At 44.9% G+C, this 19397-nt stretch overlaps 1 protein-coding gene across 1 annotated transcript in view; it reads right to left on the reverse strand.

Annotated features, from left to right (window-relative positions):
* Positions 1 to 19147, reverse strand: part of cwc22 (CWC22 spliceosome associated protein homolog) — a 31431-nt gene extending 12284 nt beyond the window's left edge. The window contains exons 1-15 of the mRNA XM_012834053.3: positions 19020 to 19147; positions 16791 to 16905; positions 13606 to 13823; positions 12516 to 12571; positions 12310 to 12384; positions 11908 to 12180; positions 10446 to 10574; positions 9960 to 10128; positions 9809 to 9862; positions 9458 to 9593; positions 9075 to 9281; positions 8302 to 8364; positions 7850 to 7948; positions 5076 to 5160; positions 586 to 646 (exon numbers count right to left, since the gene is read on the reverse strand). Coding sequence (XP_012689507.2) covers positions 586 to 646; positions 5076 to 5160; positions 7850 to 7948; positions 8302 to 8364; positions 9075 to 9281; positions 9458 to 9593; positions 9809 to 9862; positions 9960 to 10128; positions 10446 to 10574; positions 11908 to 12180; positions 12310 to 12384; positions 12516 to 12571; positions 13606 to 13823; positions 16791 to 16905; positions 19020 to 19082 — 1803 coding nt within the window. The 5' untranslated portion in view covers positions 19083 to 19147. The remainder of the gene's footprint in view (positions 1 to 585; positions 647 to 5075; positions 5161 to 7849; positions 7949 to 8301; positions 8365 to 9074; positions 9282 to 9457; positions 9594 to 9808; positions 9863 to 9959; positions 10129 to 10445; positions 10575 to 11907; positions 12181 to 12309; positions 12385 to 12515; positions 12572 to 13605; positions 13824 to 16790; positions 16906 to 19019) is intronic.
* Between the last annotated feature and the right edge of the window lie 250 nt (positions 19148 to 19397).

A 19397-nucleotide genomic window follows, 5' to 3' on the forward strand; every position in this document is an offset into this window, starting at 1 on the left:
CATTAATTAGGGGTCAAACTAGTCGACGTCTTTCACATGGAGATATTTTTCCAAACCTCATGCCTGTTGGAACCGCGGCAGAGAGACACACAAAATTGGTATGGACCGAGCCAAACAACTATACTGTCACCCGATTAAAATTCAGCTAGTTATCTACTGCCGCAGCCTGCTCTTTCCTGGTGGCCTGGACATTTTCTTCAGTTGGCCTGGACATTTTTGTCAGCTGGGACTCTCAAAGCAAGGCTGTGACCACAATCAAAGGCGTCCACTTAGGCAGAAAGGCATTTGATCAGTTAAAAACGTAGAAGGGGGAACACCCTGCTTAATGAAGGTTCTTTCCTACCATGAAGCTGCAAAACAAGGAAATCAGGATGACAAATGCTTCCCGTGTGACTATAAAGACTCGAAGGACCAGCGACCATGAAAGTAAATATTTAGATGAGAGGGAAAGAAAGAGGCAAATACCCAACAAACTAAACAAAAAAAAAACCCCACCAAACATCTTTGAGTTTTGGTTTACTGGGTTTACTTGAGCAAGGTAGTTTGCAGCAGTTGATAGGAAATCACAAAATATTCAACACATACCGTTTGGCTATCTGGGAAGTCCATCTTTATCAACTTGTGGGCACACTCTTCAAAGTCCAAGCTGTGGGGAAATGGGAAAATAAAGAGTCACAGAATGTTCTTGAGAAAAAACTCCACTGAATCTTTCAAATCTGTTCATCTTTAAAATACAAACATTCCATTTACACAGAACTGGAGTTTGTATCTAAAACTAGTGAGCCACCTGTCTAAAAAGAACGCTAATTCTAACTGAAGTTTCTTGGCGATATTGTAGGCGATGCTATGCTCTGAAGGCTTTTCTTACATTTCCCCCTGAGGTGTTCAGACCCAAAACACAGATCTACATAGTATATAATCTGGACGGCTAGTGGGAACGACAGGTGTGTTTATCGGTCCTTCACATAACCATATTCCATCAAAATGAATTTGAAGATGATACAAAAAGTAGTTTCTCATAAATAATGTTGCAGCAGAGTTGCTTGCTTTAAAATACACTTCAATGACCAGAAATGGGGTGAATGGTTAAAAATGCATGAGGAGCACCCCATTACCATTTCTACTAATACCTACTAACTAATATATAACGCATAAATAACATTGGCTAATCAGGCCACACATAAAGTATGAAGCAGTTTTCAGATCTCATTCCTACTCTACTTCCAACCGCCTCCCAATATGTCTTCAACCTAGTAAGAGTTGATCTTTGCGGCTCTGCTAATGGAATTTGACACTCGTTTTTTTTTTTTAAACCGCTACCACGCATGTGGGTCATCTTTGTCTGTTTCACTTTCTTCTACTGAACTTGTTATTTCTAGCTGAGGAGAGGCAAGAAGCTACTTCCAGCTTCTAGCAGCTGGAGACATTTTTACTTTATTGTTTTTTTTTTTTTTTTTGGGTCCCGCCAGTGTTCCCATGGGAGTCTCTCTCAGAGACAGAAATAGAGTAAGAGAGGGAGAGAGAGATTGAGAGGGGGATTATAGAGAAACAGAGGGAGAGAAAGATAGAAAGGGGATACAGAGAAACAGAGGGAGAGAAAGATAGAGAGGGGGAGACAGAGAGAGAAAGGATGAAAGAAAGAGGGAGGGAGAGGAAAAAAAGATAGAGGGAGAAAAAGAAAGAGAGACAGAGAGAGAGGGAGAGAAAGCATGAGTGCTAGGTGAGAAATGTGCTGCCTGGTGGCCGCTGGCTGGCTGGCTGGCGAGAGATCGTTGACCTCCCATGTGACACAGCCTGCTGAGGACGCATGGCCGCGTTTTGTCAGCGCACTGCAAAACTAGGCGAGCCGTCATAAACTTTACGCCTCATTCAGGCATTTCTCATTCAAGCATTTTTGCAGCCCTCCGCCAGCCGCCGAAAAAAAAAGTGCTGACAAACTGACACCCTGTCACTGCAGCCACCTCATCTCCTTTCTCTGAGTGTTTTTCTGTCTAATGAAAGCACTTTGCAGTCATTCAGGAACTGCCCAATGCAACCGCCTAAATGTTTACTTGCTACTGATGGGGGGACCTTATTTCATGCCGTGGTCATTTTGTCAAGCAATTCTTTCGCAATCCCAACGGAACGCCTTAGCATGCGGAATGAAGGAAACAAAAGGAGGGAGGGAATCGATGAAACCTGTGGTCGTACTGAAAGGAGAAAAGCAAGCTTTGGTGGTAACATTTCTTTTGCTTTTGAAATTCATTTTCCTCCACACTGTAATCTGTCAAAGAGCAGTACTCCCCCAGGGCAATAATGGGGTCAAAGACTTTTCCAATTTTCAGGAAATGCCAACCTTGCCAATGGAGGAGCGTGAGGCTTGGCGCTACAAAAACTGTTAGCCCTACCCTCCGGCGGAGCAGGGGCACACTGGCACTCACATCCCTTTGAAATCCCCACGGCCAGGTATGGAGAGCGGGAGAGATCGAAAGAGCAACAGAGGGAGAGATAGAATGTGAAAGAAGGAGGGAGGGGAAGAAAGAAAGAGAGCGCGAGAGAGAGAGAAAGAAAGAAAGAAAGAAAGAAAGAAAGAAAGAAAGAAAGAAAAAGACCAAGCCGTAGACAATGGAGAGAAGATAAATCCTGCCCAGCTGCATACACTCCTTACAACAAAACAAGGCTTTTCCCCCACAACTTTTTTCAAACTATAAAGCTTCTGCATCATATGTTGTACACAATCTTTGTTCTAAAGGGATTGGAAATGTAGTCTGATCCAAATCTGGCTATAAAGAATATGTAATGACTTAGCGTAACCTTTACAAGTGGTTCTTTTAAGCCCGAGAGTGTTAGTGTTTGCACGAGAGCAGTAAGAAATAACCTGTGGTTTTCATAAACAGGTGCAAGATTGGTGGCTTTTAAGCTTGGCAGCACATTTCACAAAATGTGAAAGATGCAGTTGGGAGCCGGGCAAAATATGACAGTTTTGTGGAAGCGGAACAGGTTCTAGCAGGACTGGACAGGACCGAAATAAAAATCCATCCCGCACAGACTCCACTTCACTGGGAATGAACCAGTGACCTTGGAGCCGAGAGTGGCACCAGCGACCAACTGAGCTGGGCTGGGCTGCGAGGTGGATGTCTACCTCTCCTATTGCCTGCCCCTCACTGTAGTGTTTCCTCTCCGTATCTGATGCCCTGCAGTCCCCCCTCAAGCACACTAAAACAACAGGCTGGGGGATTACATAGATGCAGGAAATATTCTGATCTCCTTTTTCTCTCTCCCCCTCCACCATCTTGTCTCCTTCCCCCAAAGCGCCAGACAGTCCTGATGAGAATCATGGTGTGCGTGTCTCCATCAATCGATAGACTCATGCTGAAGGAAAGCAGCGCTGGGTTAATCTCATTTCCTGGTGGGTCACCTATTAAAAGGGATTTTTCCCCTCCTCGCTTTCTTTGGGCTCCTGCTGATTGGCCCTGGCTGCTGCTGCACGCGCATCTGCACCAGCTGTTGTTCCGCACGGCAAAGTCCCCTTGGGGCTTTTGCAGAGGGGAAAAAAAAAAAACTGGTTCAGTGCCTTTCAGGTTTTGTGTGTGTGTGTGTGTGTGTGTGTGTGTGTGTGTGTGTGTGTGTGTGTGTGTGTCTGCATACATGTTTGCATGTCAGACAGCCAACAGTCTGCATGGGTGAAGGTATGGGAGTGGGAAAGAGAAAGGACACTGCATAAGTAAGTGTGTGTGTGCGTGTGTGCGTGTGTGACATATGTGTGGGGGAGAGAGACCACTGAAGTGTGTTTGAGAGGGAGTAAGTGCATGTGAGAATCCATAAGCACACAACATACTGGCCCAGGGGCATTTAATTAGGGAACGACAGACAGTGGCATATTCCATGTCACTGCCACATAGCTGTAGTACCTGTGGCCTATTTTACAGTGTGGAGGGTTACCTTGCGAAACTAGCCCGCGGGCCAGTTTATTTTAAACAGGGCTGGTCCCAGGACTGCCCTAATGAACGAGTCATGTATGGATGTGTGATCCGCTGGTGGATGTAGCGCTGTGGGATTGTGGGACGAGCGTCTATAGGATGCGTAGCCTGGCGGGTAGGAACGAGGTTAAAGCGCCCGCGTGCGAGAAACCGGTTGCCTTTCATCCCCAGCGACCCTGGTGAGAGAAGGATGCTTTTTGCATCAGCGACGTGTGACTGCGCAGCTGGCCCGGGGCCACGCATTCAGGTCACAGTGCGTGTGCCCGTGCGCCCGTCAGAGAGAATGCAGACACACTTCTGTTCACTCAGCTCCGCAGCACAAACACGGACCCACATAAGCACCACTACGACACTCACGGGGGAAGAGGAAGACAAACACGAAGGCAGAATAAATAGCATGTGGGCCCTCAGGCCCCTGACTATAACATAACGGAGTGCCTGTGCAGGAGAGGAGTATGACGGAAGGGAGATTTGGTGAATTTCCTGCCTCTCTTGATCGCCTCCTCCCTCTTATTCTCCCCTCCTTCTCCTGGAGCCACAAAACAGCAACACTGTTGCGATCGTGCTGCGCAAACTCTCCTGATATTGAATCCCGCTTAAAAATAGAATGCCATTTCTCGCTCTCTTTCTGTCTCTCTGAGCAATTCCCTAGGCCCACTCCCCCCCACTCTACCCCCAAAAAAACATGCACATGCACTTTTTAAGGTGTACAGCTGCACTGTGCCAAATTTCAATTAAATTACCCCTGTGAAAGGTTCTTAATCTTACACACTCAAAACCTTCTTTTTTTTCAGCTTTCAGACTGAAAAATAGACCTGATTTAATTCCTCAAATGCCACTTGAAATGGGATCTAATCAAAACTGTTATTCCGGCAGGACCTGTCTCTTGAGTTCCTGGACATGGCATTTCCATCTGTGCTCTTTGAAAAAAATAAATATATATATTTATATAAAAATTCAGCCTCAAAGCTTTCCAAGTTCTGCAATCCAAAAGACTATTTCTGGTCCGCGTGTCACATATTTAGCAACTCCTGCTTGGCTATTTTCTGCTGACATTTCAGAGGCAATGAGAGATCTCAGGCTTGGCAGGCTTGGCACACAACGTATGGCACTCACCTTGACTGGATGGCCAGATAGATGGTGCGGCGAAAGGAGACCAGATTCACTTCTGTCTCGTCGAAAATAGTCACTTTCTCCCCCTCTATAAAAGGAAACCGAAAAGTCAATAAATAAACAGAAGGCAGCCAGTATTCTCTTTCAGATTTTTTTCTTTCTTTGTCATATGATATGTCTCCCTCCAGAGGTCAACACATTTTTTTCTTCTATGCCAAAGCAATTTTTCACTCCACTGTGAGGGAGCCCTCCTTAGCAAAGCAATTAACAGAGGCGGATACCAAGGGATTTCCAATCACCGGCTGTACAGCATATTACATACATATACAAAACAATTCTGCTACATGGAAACAAAATTAAATAAAATATGTTTAATTCAAGGTCAAGATGCAAAGTGTCCCTACAAGAGTTCCGTTCTGCTAGCAACGATAACCCACAATAACCCCAGGAATTAAAACGAAACGAGGAAGTAAAATGAGTTTGTTGTATCAAATGAAAGGTTTTTTACAACAAACAACCCTGTTAATCGACTGGGTAATATAAAAACCTTTTATATGCAACGAGTTTTATTGTTCCATTTGTCCTAATGATCGGGAAAATAGTTAAAAGCGTGTTTGAAAGTTATAGTAGCCTATTTGTCATTATAAAGTCCTAATCTGTCTACTCGCTAGATCAGACTTTATAATGGTATTTTGTTAACTGTGCATTATATTAACTTGCTTTAAAACAAGGTAAGATATAGTGAGTTAATTTTAAGCGTACAGGATACTTTGATAATGACTAAGATGTAGCTGAAAATTGACAATTAATATTACTTTCATAGTAACATCAAAATGGGTTAAAAACGATTCACTGATGTTACAAAAGTATGATTTTCTTGTTTAAATATAGGGAACACTGACTGAACAGGCATCATTGCAAATATTGTAGTAAGAAACAGTAAAACACACAACAATCTGCTGATAAAAGGATTATGTCTTCAATAAAGTTGGTTGAACATGTTCAGAACACTGTAAAGAAAGGGTAAAAAATGTTTAGCAGTAATTAATCTGGCCATTCACTGTGAAAAAACACTTGACACACAGATCACACAGGTGAAAAGGGATTATCTCCAATGCCAGGGTATTGCCATGTGACACGTATCAAACTTTGCTGATGAAACTAAAGATTGTGTCTCAATGAAAGGGGGGTGGAATATGTTTAGGACATTCCAAACATTAAATAAAATGTGTGAAGTAGTTGAGATTTACGTCCCTGAATGCTCAACAATACTTTAAACATAGGTGATCAGACAGGCGAAAATGCATTATCTTCAATGGTAGGGCCATGTGACATGTATCACTCTTTGCTGATGAAACTAAAGATTGTGTCTCAATGAAAGGGGGGTGGAATATGTTCAGGACACTCCAAACATTAAATAAAATGTGTGAAGTAGTTGAGATTTACATCCCTGAATGCTCCACAATACTTTAAACATAGGTGATCAGACAGGCGATAATGCATTGTCTTCAATGGTAGGGCCATGTGACATGTATCACTCTTTGCTGAAAAAACTAAAGATTGTGTCTCAATGAAAGGGGGGTGGAATATGTTCAGGACACTCCAAACTAAAGATTGTGTCTCAATGAAAGGGGGGTGGAATATGTTCAGGACACTCCAAACATTAAATAAAATGTGTGAAGTAGTTGAGATTTACGTCCCTGAGTGCTCCACAATACTTTAAACATACGTGTCACATGGCCCTGCCATTGAACATAATGCATTTTCGCCTGTCTGATCACCTATGTTTAAAGTATTGTGGAGCATTCAGGGACGTAAATCTCAACTACTTCACACATTTTATTTAATGTTTGGAGTGTCCTGAACATATTCCACCCCCCTTTCATTGAGACACAATCTTTAGTTTAATCAGCAAAGTGTCATACGTATCACATGGCCCTGCCATTGAAGTTAATGCATTTTCGCCTGTGTGTAGGCCTATGTTTAAAGTATTGTGGAGCCTTCAGGGACGTAAATCTCAACTACTTCACACATTTTATCTAATGTTTGGAGTGTCCTGAACATATTCCACCCCCCTTTCATTGAGACACAATCTTTAGTTTTTTCAGCAAAGAGTGATACATGTCACATGGCCCTACCATTGAGTTACAATTTCAATTAATTCATACTAAATTACATACTAGTGAGAGAGTCGTGTCGTGAGAGGCGGAGATGCTTTTGTGTGAGTGACTGAAATCTAGCTTGACGTCCCGCCCCGGCCGTCACCAGGCTGTGTCAGGCCCGCTGTGGTGGGGGGGGGGGGGGTACCAGGAGTGCTGTGATTTCCTAATGGGCCTGGTACACCACGCATTTCCTCTGCCGCTCCATACCCCAGGGGCCCAGATAACAGGCAGATAATTGCAACGGCCCACAGAGGACTGCTTGCCACCGCCCTGAGTATCCTTTCCTGACAAACTCCTCAAGTCACTCCAAAATCACTTAAAGACACAAGGGTAACTAATGAACTGGCTTCCTTCAAGGCAGAGCTGCCGGCACTGGGGTAAAGGCCTGAAGAGCACAGGCCATCTAGGCCATCTCGCTGTGTGTCTTGTTCTCTATTAATATCTCTATAAATTAACTACTCTTTCTTTTATTCATAGGGACTTCTCTTACCCCCAACAATAAATTGGCTGTCTGCAACAAAGTACCCATCATAAATAAAAAATTAAAATTTTTTTAAAAAAAACTCACTTTTAAATCCCCTACGTTAAGACACTTTCAATTAAAATTGTCCATACCCGTGCCAGCTTCCGCCTCCTCTTCGTCGTCATCATCATCGTCATCGTCGCTTCCATCGGCCTCGTCCCCAGAGTCACTGCTGCCTTCATCCAGAATCTCTGTGGAGGGGACACACAGGGTCACAGTAAGCCGTCGCCCACGATCGGGTTCATTTTCCACTCAGCTAAGTCCCTTAACTCCGGGGTTACCTTCATTTTGCAGGGCGCGCGGCAATTATTCCTGCCTCAGAGAACAAGCTATCTGAGGCCTGCTGAATGATAATAAAGTTGCTTTTGAACACCGAGTGCCATATGCTGGGATCGGCGCTGACTGAGCAATTAGTACACAATTTAAATTCAAATGCCCCCATTTGAAACGCCTAGAAAAGAGGGTGTAGTGCCGGGCGCTTCTTTTAATGGGCAGTTATGGAAACAGCTGAGATGACACCGGATGAATGACTCCGTTGACTCACCCCGCTTAATCGTTTTATACTTCTCTTCATTCTCCAAGAAGTCAGGATCCATCTTGAAGACATCTGAAAAAAGAGGGAGAGTGAGAATGAGGTTGTTTTAATTGAAGTCATTTGTTTGCAATTACACATTTTTACAGCAATTAAGTCACTGCAATCGAGATGTTATCAGGGGCAATTACCCATAAAGAAGACTTCATTGTGTATTAGGCATTATTCATAAAAGGGCTTAATGTAGTAATGGCTTCTGCACCCTGAAGGGTGCCTCATATAGATTTTCAATTAGGGCCGTTTGTCTGCGAAGCCACAAAAAGATGCTTATCCGCAAATTGAACAAACATAAATAAGTACCGACAGGGGCTAAATGTCACGACTGAAAAAACCAACCCCTCAATTACGTGCCCCGAGCAAGGACTCGCTCCCGCATGAACCACAGGCTACCAGAACACAAAAACGGAGGAGGGGAATAGGAGGGAGGGAAGGAGAGAGAAGAAAAGGAGGAGGTGGAGAGATCCATTGGGACGCACTCGGTATAATTAGCTTCTAAACATTCACGATGATGGGAGCGAACACGCGGAGGAGAGGGAATTTAACTCCCAGCAATTAATTAAGCCACGGCCAGGTTAGCCGCATGAGGGGGCCGCCGATAACATCTGGACCTCTCGTCTCTCGTGCGCCGGGGTCAAGGAGGTTCCGTGAGCGGTCTGAATGTTAACAGCACTCTGCTGCATGGTACTTGACGTGTGAAGTGGAAAAAAAAGGTTGTGTGTTCTTACTCAGGAGGTCCTCGGGGTTGTAGTCGTCCTCCAGGGGGAGCATGTGTGTGAACTGGTCTTCCTCCTCCACCAGGTCCAGCCCATCCGGGATGACGGGATGGTCCTTGAAGCCGTCTTTGCGAATAGCGAACATCACCTCAATCATGTACTGCACGCGCTTGTCGATTTCCGACTCGTGGAGGATGTTTCTCAGGCGCTCAAATATGGCTGAAATGAAGTCACAAGTCAATTACAAGAAAATACAAGACAAAACATCACATCGGGTATTTTAAAGTCAAAACAGAAAGCCAGAAAACAAATGGAGAAATTGACTGTGAAATTGGTATTATAATGTTATGAGTCAACAAAACAATGGCATTACAACGGCATAACAAGATTGGTACCGTTAATGCCTCTGGGGGAGACCTCAGTGAGTTTGAGGCCGCACTCCTTGAGGAACCCGATGGCCACCTCCACGCTGTCGTCAGTGGGGCGCTCTAGCAGTAGGGTCAACATTTCCAGACACAGCACTTCATGGGCCTGAGGACACGGACACACACCAGTGTCAAAAAGCACACAAAAGTTTTTAGTTTTGAAGGTCAGTCCTGCCAGGTTTTAGCTTCGACACCTGAATCCTGATTTCACCTGTCTATCTCTCCCGGTCTATGACCGCTAAAATAATGTCACTTTAGCCAAATCCTGACAGGAGGAAGGGAATAAAGGAGGAAGAGAGAGAGATAATAAAGATGACTTACCACATTCTGATTGATCAGATGTGCCACAAACTTTGAAGATGTCATACATTGTGTCTGAAAAATTAAGCAAAAACAGAGGTTAGGCTACTGTATTTATTTATATGGTTAAAAATCCACAAAAGCATGGAAGAGGAGGTCTTAGGGAATTCACCTTATCATTTCTCCGATAACCTTTCCTGAAGTTCAGGACGAGCCTTTTCAGAATGAGCTCTCCAATCTGGGGGAACTTAGAGTTGATGATGGACACCACAGCACCATACACGTGAGTGAAGATGGGGGAGGCGCTCTGAGCCTGGAGAACGGACCGCGTCAAGAGACCCCTGCAGAACACCAGACAATAGTAAAACTTAGAAATCATAATAAGGGCACAGGTTCCACCATTGTGTGCCCCCTCAGGACCTCTGTCCCTAGCACTGTGTATGGCTCCCGCTGCCATCATTATCATAATTACCAGCTAAGCTCAGTTACAGAGTCCTAAGCTTATTAGATGTATAACCTGCTGCACTGTACAATGCAGACAATACAAACAGACTCTATTAATGTGATGTAAAAAGCATAATTGGCTTCATTAAGCAGGAAATGGGAGTGCTGTGGTTAGACCTATTGGCAAACCAGGCACCCTGAGGTACAGACTCACCTTCCCCTCACAATGTTCTCCTGCAGCAGCTCCTGAATAATGTTGCCAATGTTGGACACGTTGACTTTGTTGATAAGACCGTTGATAGACTTCTTCAGAGCCTCCCAGCTCATCCTCTGGTACGCCAGGCTGGAAAAGAAAGGGATGAGGTGAGATGAGATCAGACCAGATTCTTTTTCTTTTCTTTTCCTCTCCTTCATGAATTTGTCTTTTTATGTACTCGGAGTTACTTCTTGCGGAAGAGACATATGAACACCTTGGCAAGAAACAGCACACATATAAAACACTGTTGATATAAAAAACGATCTTCCCTTGCTCCTTTTTTTCTTATATTTCTGAAGCGAGACGGTCCATAACTCCTGGTTTATTTCACCGTTGAGACGAATCATATTTATGGTGCCAACAGCGCAGGCCGTTAACACAGCGGCGATCTTAAATTTTCTATGATGCCTTTTACTGGTCTATTATGAATGGTGGGCAGAGGAGGATGTTTAAAGGCAGGATTTACACGACTGGCTCTTGGGGGGCGGCGACGCTGTCCTTCGGTCTCAGGCATTCAATAGACCCCTCCAAAAGTGCTGACAGAGATGCTCTTCTTCGCAGGATATGTCTCTTCTTTCACTCTGTCTCTTTCCCCCTCTCCATCTCCATCTGTTCGTTTCTCTCCTCTCCCTGCTCCTCTGACGATTGCCATGACTGCTATCTTTTGTCATTGTCCTTCGCTGCTCTTGATTTTCCAAGTGGAGAAATCTCTGTCTAATTATCACCATCTACTTGCAATCTCATAACTCCCGCCCCGGGGCAGCAGATGCCTTTTGAGGTCCTTGGAGAGAGGGGGGGTGACTGCACACACCTTGAGCTATAGATATCCCCCCTCGGCCCTTGGGGACAATCAGGTGGCCCTTTCTAAATGAGGAGCTCCTAACCTCGGCTAATCTCTCCGTGCACGAGACACCTCGCAGCTTAAAAGAGCGCCCTTCGCGTCCCAGAGGGCTCCACAGGGGAGGGTGGGGGTGAGCTCTGCCGCCGGGCCATTTCCTCATGTTCAAATTTCTCAAGACTCGTTATTTTCGCTTACGACTCAATAAAATCCTCACAGACGATGCGTGCCCCGCCTGCCAATTTTATGGGCTAGTTCACTGCTGGCTATTGATCACGTATAAAAACTGTTTTGAGAGAAATTCCAAGGGAATCAATCAAATTAAAAGTCTGGCCTAGAGAGAAGCAAATGAAATGTGTGGAGCATTCAATTTAATGATTCACACAGTCATGCCAACAGCCAGGCATCTTGCAAACAGAAAGTCAAGTAATAATGCTCCGTATGATTGTTTGTTAACCTCCTAGATTTTTTAATTAACACAACTTCCTAAAGAGGAAGTAGAGCGTCAAAAAGATTTCAACAAACTTTTCAGGACCAGCCATCCGCATTTCTGCAAATGGGAGCCTCGTTTAAGGGGCTTACCTGCTCTTGTCGGTAATCTGAGCCTGCATCATGCGCAGCTTGGCTGGGGGAATGTATGCCCCTCCTGTTCGGGTCAGGATGGGGTCCAGCTCCTCTTTCTTCTTCTTCACTGGGGGCTCCTCTTCGTTCGCCTTGTCATTTTGAGCGGGGGAGGGCGACCGGCCTCTCCTCCTGTACTCCGGCTCTCGGTCGCGGCTTGAGCGCCGCTCGCGCTCCCTGCTGGACCGCCGCTCGTAACGCTCACGGTCATAGTAACGGTCCCGGTCTCGATCCCTGGTGCACAAAACAGCCGTGTGGACCATCAGGACACAGAACTTATCAAATGTGACATTTCAGAGTAAGCACATGGAGATGTTTTTATTTTTTTAGCTTGTCTAAGACAACACATGACTTTGTCCTCACCTGTGTACATATCGGCCTCGAGGAGAGCGTGAGCGAGATCTGGATCTGGAACGGGGACGTCTCGGGTCTGAGTTCCTGGAAGAGACAGATGGTAGGTGAGGACTTTTCCCCTGACGTGAACTAGTTGGTGGATGAATTACTGGCACAGATGTTCAATTAAGAAGGCATGAGCGAAAAGAGAGAGAAGGAGAGAAAGCATGACTCACTTGTTCTCTGGAGAGGAACTTCTCCGTTGCTTCTTACTCTCGTCATCTGAACCCCTCTGACAGACATGCAAGACATGCAACACACCTCTTTAGTTTGAATTCCAACTTTGCAGCTCATGCAAAATGCAACAACATTGTGTCTCCTTTGTCCCCATATTGCCTTTGTTTCCACAATGGTGCATTCCTACACAAGACCAGTTTGCAGATATTCCAATGTACTTACATTTCATGTCTATTCATTAATTTACACTTTCACCCTAAACGACCTTTAAAAGTTCAGTACACATTTTCACATTATGCGTGTTCCCTGGGTATGACACCCATGACCCCATGACCTTGCTCTATCAGCTGAGCCAAAGGAATACCTTATTACATTTCAATAAAGACTCTGCTGCAGTTTGAAGACTGTACGCGCAGGGCTCAAAATTAGCATCAAGCGCCAACAGCATGTAGATTTCTGTGTTGGCGGGTGAATGATGGTGGTTACTCCACCGCTATGGCGTGTGAAATATGGAAACTGTTCCTCTTTGAGTAATACTTAGTTTTGTCTGTGATCCTGTTAAAACAGCTTGCCATATCTACACGACCGCATAACACAGTTTTTCAAGATTTTGTGACTTGCACAATTCAGCACAATTTCTTTCACAATACTGCATATTCTGTTTATTTACCTCATAGGTTGCACATTAAAAATCTACAGCCACTCGTCTTGTAGGGAGTTCAAAATAAAGGTCCCTTCCTAATTTTACGCATATTGAAGGGCTATTGACAAGAGGAGGCATGGCTATTAAGTTGAGGCTACAAAGGCTCACTCCACTGATTTAGGTTGGACAACTACGAATTGTATGATAACAAAATATTTTTTGCTTAATAAATGGTATTTATACTGAAAACTAAAACTGGTCTCATTTCTTAAATCCAATCTGTATGTGGTGTACAATGAAATGACACATGAAGGTAGTATATTACTGATATATACAAGAATACCTGTCATCTAGCAGCCACTTTGGCTGGTAGGACCAAAAGTTTATTTTGTGCCCAGTACACACGTCATACCAGAGCTTCACCCAGAGTCCTCAATGCCGCTCACCCGGACATGTGCCACGGCGCTCCTCATCCTCCGCACCGTTGCTTCATCACTGTCGTCGTCGTCGCTATCCGAGTCACTGTCAGAGCCACTCTTGCTGGCGTCGGAGCCTTCGTCATCCCGGGGGGAACCTTGTTTGCCCCCGGCTCCAGGACTGCCACCCCTGGGGGACGTCTCTCCAGGGCTCCCACGAGGCTTTACATCAGGACTGGGGTACCTCTCTGAAAGATCCACCACAGACAGTATTATTATTATTATTGGGGGGGGGGGGGGGGGGGGTGCTGTTTTACATCTAGAAACTGGTACACAAAAAAGTGAGCCATCAAATCCAACATTTTTACATTTTTGTTCTAGTGAAAGAAGTTCACAAAACACCCTGATGTCATCCCCAGGGAAAGAAAGGATGTGCTATGTTTGATGAGAATAAAATGTTTCCTTTCACCAATGATCACTTCCCAGAACGCATCTTTACAAACAAACAGCAGACTGAAAACAGGCTCCATGAAGAAAGAAAGACGACTGGGCATCGCCATGGCCTGACTGGGAACAGTCAGCTAAAGAAGGGAAAAACACAGTCAAGCCTGTCAGCTCTGTGAAGAGTTCACTGGTGTCTACCCATTAGATGGAGCCTGTTTTATTGGTATTCCTTTTCCTCTAGGGAGGAGAATTTGTGCAAAAACCATGCCAACAGCGAGACCCCTCCAGGACGCCTGCCGGATTCTGACACTGTATGTCTCCTCTGTGTCAACTGACTGCGCCGCGTACACAAACCCGGACTGACATTCAAAGTGAGGAGAGTTAATGTTCAATAACAGAGCCACCAAATCGGTGCTGGGGAGCATGAAAACTCCATTAAATAATTATGAGGGCAGACGACATTCAGCGCAGCCCCCTGCCTGGGCCAGTGAGTCAGAGCCCGTCGCCAGCCTGCTGGGCTTTTCACCGCTACCACTCGCCTCCCATTCCATTCAAGCTCTACCTGTGAAAAGGGGATACACAACCTCACCTTCACTTCACTCCACTGCCAAATACAGCTCTACCGCTTTCAGTGTATTTAGCCAGTGCTTATATTGTGTGGGCCTTTGAGAATGTTTTACTTCCCTCCCCCGTTGCTTCATAATATAAGCTCAACACCCCACAGAGATCATCTTAGAACACCTCTAGGAGAACAAACCACACAAACAACCATTTCAATGGTTTAATGGTGGCATGAGAATACTCCACTGAACTAGGAGTATAAATAGCATGTATACCAAGAAACAGAGAATCAACTCACGTTCAAAACATCATGTTCAGTGAATGGAAAGGCCTTTCAAAAGACAAAATGCTTCTTTGACAACTGAAAGGACGACTTTCTGATGATCGTTTTTTTCCACCCAGTGAGAGTTCTGAACAATTCAACAGCACAGCTGCCCTGAAATAATAGCATATTAATGGGCCGCTGTTCAAATGCACACCAGTGAGGATATTCTGGGGCTTGAGTCATAAATTCATAACGGCCTTCTGCAGTCACAGCGAGTGGTTCCTCGCAGCCAACAGCAAATCAACTCTGGAGAGCGAGGCACTTCAGAAGTATCGTCTGCAGCTGAATTCACCGACACTTAGCCGAGATGGGCAGTCCAGGCTTTGGGGGGAGGCCGCAATTTGCTGTTTTTTGGGGGGGGCGAGCAACAAATCATTTGATCCATCAGTAAGGCAGGGAATGAAAGCAGTACTATTCAATTTTGGAGGTGCCCAGAATGCCAAGGGCGGTTACCTCCTACCTGCTTCTAAATTGCCTTCCCATCTAAATGGAGGACGAAGGCACTCTCGCTGCCACGCAGGGGGTGAGATTTTATGCTGCACTTAACATCAACAAAGCTGGAGATTCATTACATGGCATCCTTTTCGTACAACGGGGCATCTCAAAACAACCAATTTCCCAAATCTTGCTCAATGTTCAGCTCTATAAAAATGACAGCCAGGGTAATTGCTTCTCATATCTTTCCTCCCTTGAGTGCAACTGAGGTGTTTTGCGGCGAGCAAAAGACTATAATGCTGCTAAATAGGGAAAATAAGTTAGGGTTATGCGCAGAGGAGACCACTGCAAACTCAACATGCCACACAATCATTCACCACAGCGTAATGTGCCGACTTTAACACCAGACACTGGCGGAAAGTTGAGAGAGTGATCCAACTACTCGCACAGGGGGCAGATTTCTGCTCTCTGGCACTTTAAATAAATAAACAAATAAATAAATAGTTGCCCTTGGGCACCATTTCAGGAGGCAAACGGTTTGGGTTGCCTTCTCGTTCATCGGTCTCATATTTGCAGCAGCTCAGCATAACGGACGATCGAGAGCATTATCTGGCCACCGTCACACAGGCAGGGATCCACCTGGCTGGGACTGGCTGGGACTGGCTGAGATGAGGCAGGGAGGCCCGTGACCAGCTGATCAGATGAACCAGAGGAAGAGAGATGGCAATGTGGTGTGGAGGATAAATGCCCCGACACTGATGGGAACACGGATATGGTTTCCTCTGGGAAGACTATTTTCTCATCATTGTGTTTCGACAAGGTGAACGTTTTGGCCTTGTGAATCGTACACTAGTTTATGATAATAAAATCCATATCCAACATCCATGAGAACCAGTCAAATAACCATTAATATTCCCATGGTAGGGAGTGCCTTCGTCCTCCATTTAGATGGGAAGGCAATTTAGAAGACATTTCAATGATAAACTCTAAATGCTATGATCACAGTTAATATAATGCAGTTCAGTACAATCAAAGACAATACAGATGGCATGGAGGCTAATCTCACTCTAAGACCACTTCTGCCATCACAAGGTCAGGTTCAGGGCCTCATATGCAACTACATGCACTGTGTAAGTGGCACCCATGGCCTTCATTTATTGTTTACAAGCACTTTTTACAATGGCCGACATGCGTTCATAAAATCACTGCTTATAAGGCGAGGCAATGAATTTGAACCTAAGGAACCTGCAAACAGAAATGCTTTATCCAGTATTGTGCAGGCTTCATTATATTTACTAGCTGACCACAATGCCAGCAACGCAACACGCAACTAGCACCGGGACACAGGTAGGGGTGGGGGTAGCGGTGGCGGTGGACAAGAGGAGAGGAATCATTCGTTTTGCTGGAGAAAACTCGGCTCAGTCTGACAGATAAAGTGCGAGCAACTCACCTGCCCTCCGTCGGCCCCTCTCCCTGGTTTCGGCTCCATCATCACTCTCTCCATCGTCTGACAGGCTCTTGCTGCGGCTCCTCCGGGGGCTGTCCATTACTGCTGGGCCAGAGCACTGCACCACAGGCACCGGGAGCGAGAGAGGGAGAGGGGAGTGAGTGATAGAGATGGAGGTCGTGCAGGGTGTAGGGGGTGAGGGTGGGTGGGGTGTGGTGGTCCAGGGAGAGAAATGTAACAGATGAAATAAGTGAAGGTGAGAGAAAAGAGAGATAGAAAGAGTTAGAGAGAGCGGGATTAAAAACGTAAGGTCAAGAAATCCTTCTGTTTTAAAGAAAACACTGTTGAGATTAGCAAGCGTGCGTGCAGCGCTGGGAGCAATGGGCATGAAAACAGAAAGGCGCTGCCAGCCATAGAGCTGCTAGGGTAGACACCGAGTAGGCATCTGCATGCTATTACTACAGGGTTCACAAAGGCCAGCGCTTGCTGAGGCAAGGTTGTACAGGAGTCAGGAAAAGATTATGTAAATCCAAACCGCAGCCCATGAAGACTCGGGGCAGTAAAATAGCGAACACAACAGCATATTTCAATTCGCAAAAATATCACACAGAAATTTGCATCCGCCTCTGCTTAACCCAAAACAAACAAGGCAGCACTCCACACGAGTGTGTGCTTTTTCTCTCTTTCCCCTTTTTTGCCATCTTCTACCAAGTACACAGCTGCCTACAGTTTTCAGTGTTCAGTTTCAATCCAAATTTAATTTGCTGTTTCAGCAAAGCAGACAGGAGGCAGAGTGACACTCTCTCCCGCATGTGTTGGTTATGCAAGCCTCACACACACTTCCCAGGTGTAGATGTATACGGCCGAGGAGGAAAAAGAGAAAGGGGCATTTCTGATATAGCCTCCGGCTTGCTTTCCTCTGCAGAAATGAAATGCCTTTTGGGGATACGCTTTCCTTGTGCTTATCTTTGCCCACTGCTGTGCTAAGTTTGCAAGTCTGTTAAGAAACCTACTGGTCTGTAAAACGGTATTGCTATTCTGCAGGAATATTTACTTGTGGCTGGGTAAGCGTGGATTTAGTATTACCTAGAGGTAATATTCTGGGTATTGGTCAAACAGAATAAAAGATTAAAAAAAATGCTAACTCCTCACCATTACAACGTGGTACTCTCCCCAAGAGAGATACCCAAAAGGCTAAGGCTAGACCTGATGGGAGGTGAAATCCAAAATTCAGCAGGTTCAAGTGAAACAGTACAGTTGAGTAAACTGCATGTATTTTGAATGAATACAGATGTATTAATGAGCCAATACTGTTATGACAACAAAAACACACGCCTGGACTTTGGAAAGTCAGCATCAACAAACTACATGGAACTTATCATGGCGAAATCACCCAAGCTAATTTGAATGACTTGGCCACGACCCTCTTCGCTGAGCTGACATTCAACAGCTCCTTGCTTTCGGTTTACAGTTAAAAACAAAAACCAGCTAGGAGCTGTACTACAGCTACCATCTACACCACCAGTAATTGTCACTAGACTAGTAATTGATGAGGCATGCCTTTATAAGAGTAATTCACTAAACTACCTTGGTCACTTTAACTGATGGCACTCTAACCTACTGTTATGAATACTTAACACCTGACGTTTCACTTAAGCCACTTGAGTTAGCAAGCTAACGTCAGTTAACCTCGTCACATACATATAGGGTAAAAACAGAGTTGAACATCAGAACCAGAGTTAAGACAAACCAGCATAACCGTAATCAATGTTATTAAACGTACTAGCTACCGCTGGCTATACAGAACAACCAAATAAACTTTCCTAAACAGGCTATGCTAACGTTAGCTAACTAGTCAAATATCTAACCGCCATAACTTGTAACTTTCATTACTCACTAGACAATATTTTCATGGCGGTTAACTTTAGTTACAAACCACGACAAAAAAACGGTGCTTCACACAGAACCACACTATTAACACCAACGTTTACATCGCTAGAGCGTGCAAACTTTCGCTGGCTAGCTAAGTGCTATTACCTTTACTATAACGTTACCATACCAGCTAACAGTGCGCCCATGTGTGTATACACTTACACTGCTAGCAAGGTAGCTAGCTCTTTGTATACTCCATACAAGGCTTGTGCTAGCTCACATACATGTTGACATAACATATCTTCATATAATTTTCTTACACTTTTGCTGTTCCACTGAGTCAACAGAGCAGCGTCTTACCTCATCTTCGGAAGCGTGGGCCAAGCCTACTTCAATTTTGGATTCGTTCGACTCAGCCGCCATCTTCCTACTCCTCTTCCGCAAGTACAACTACGGGGAGCTGTGTAATCCCAGAATAATTGAATCGCCTTTTTGGTGAGACCCACATAACGGTTTTCATTGTGGCTGATGCTTTGCCCGCTTTTCCAGCACAGATTCCATGTCTACAATTTTCTAATAGGTTATCACCACAAGTAATCACGCAAACATAATGGGGCAGACAAATCAGTGCCATAACATCAGTGATTATTTTAGGGTGGCTAAAATGCAGAGTCTCACAATTATTTAGCTTACTTGGGTTGACTCTGAAATACTCCTCAAAGAGTCATAGTAATTTCA

The sequence above is a fragment of the Clupea harengus genome, chromosome 2 (genome assembly GCF_900700415.2).
Source record: "Clupea harengus chromosome 2, Ch_v2.0.2, whole genome shotgun sequence".
Taxonomy (NCBI): domain Eukaryota; kingdom Metazoa; phylum Chordata; class Actinopteri; order Clupeiformes; family Clupeidae; genus Clupea; species Clupea harengus.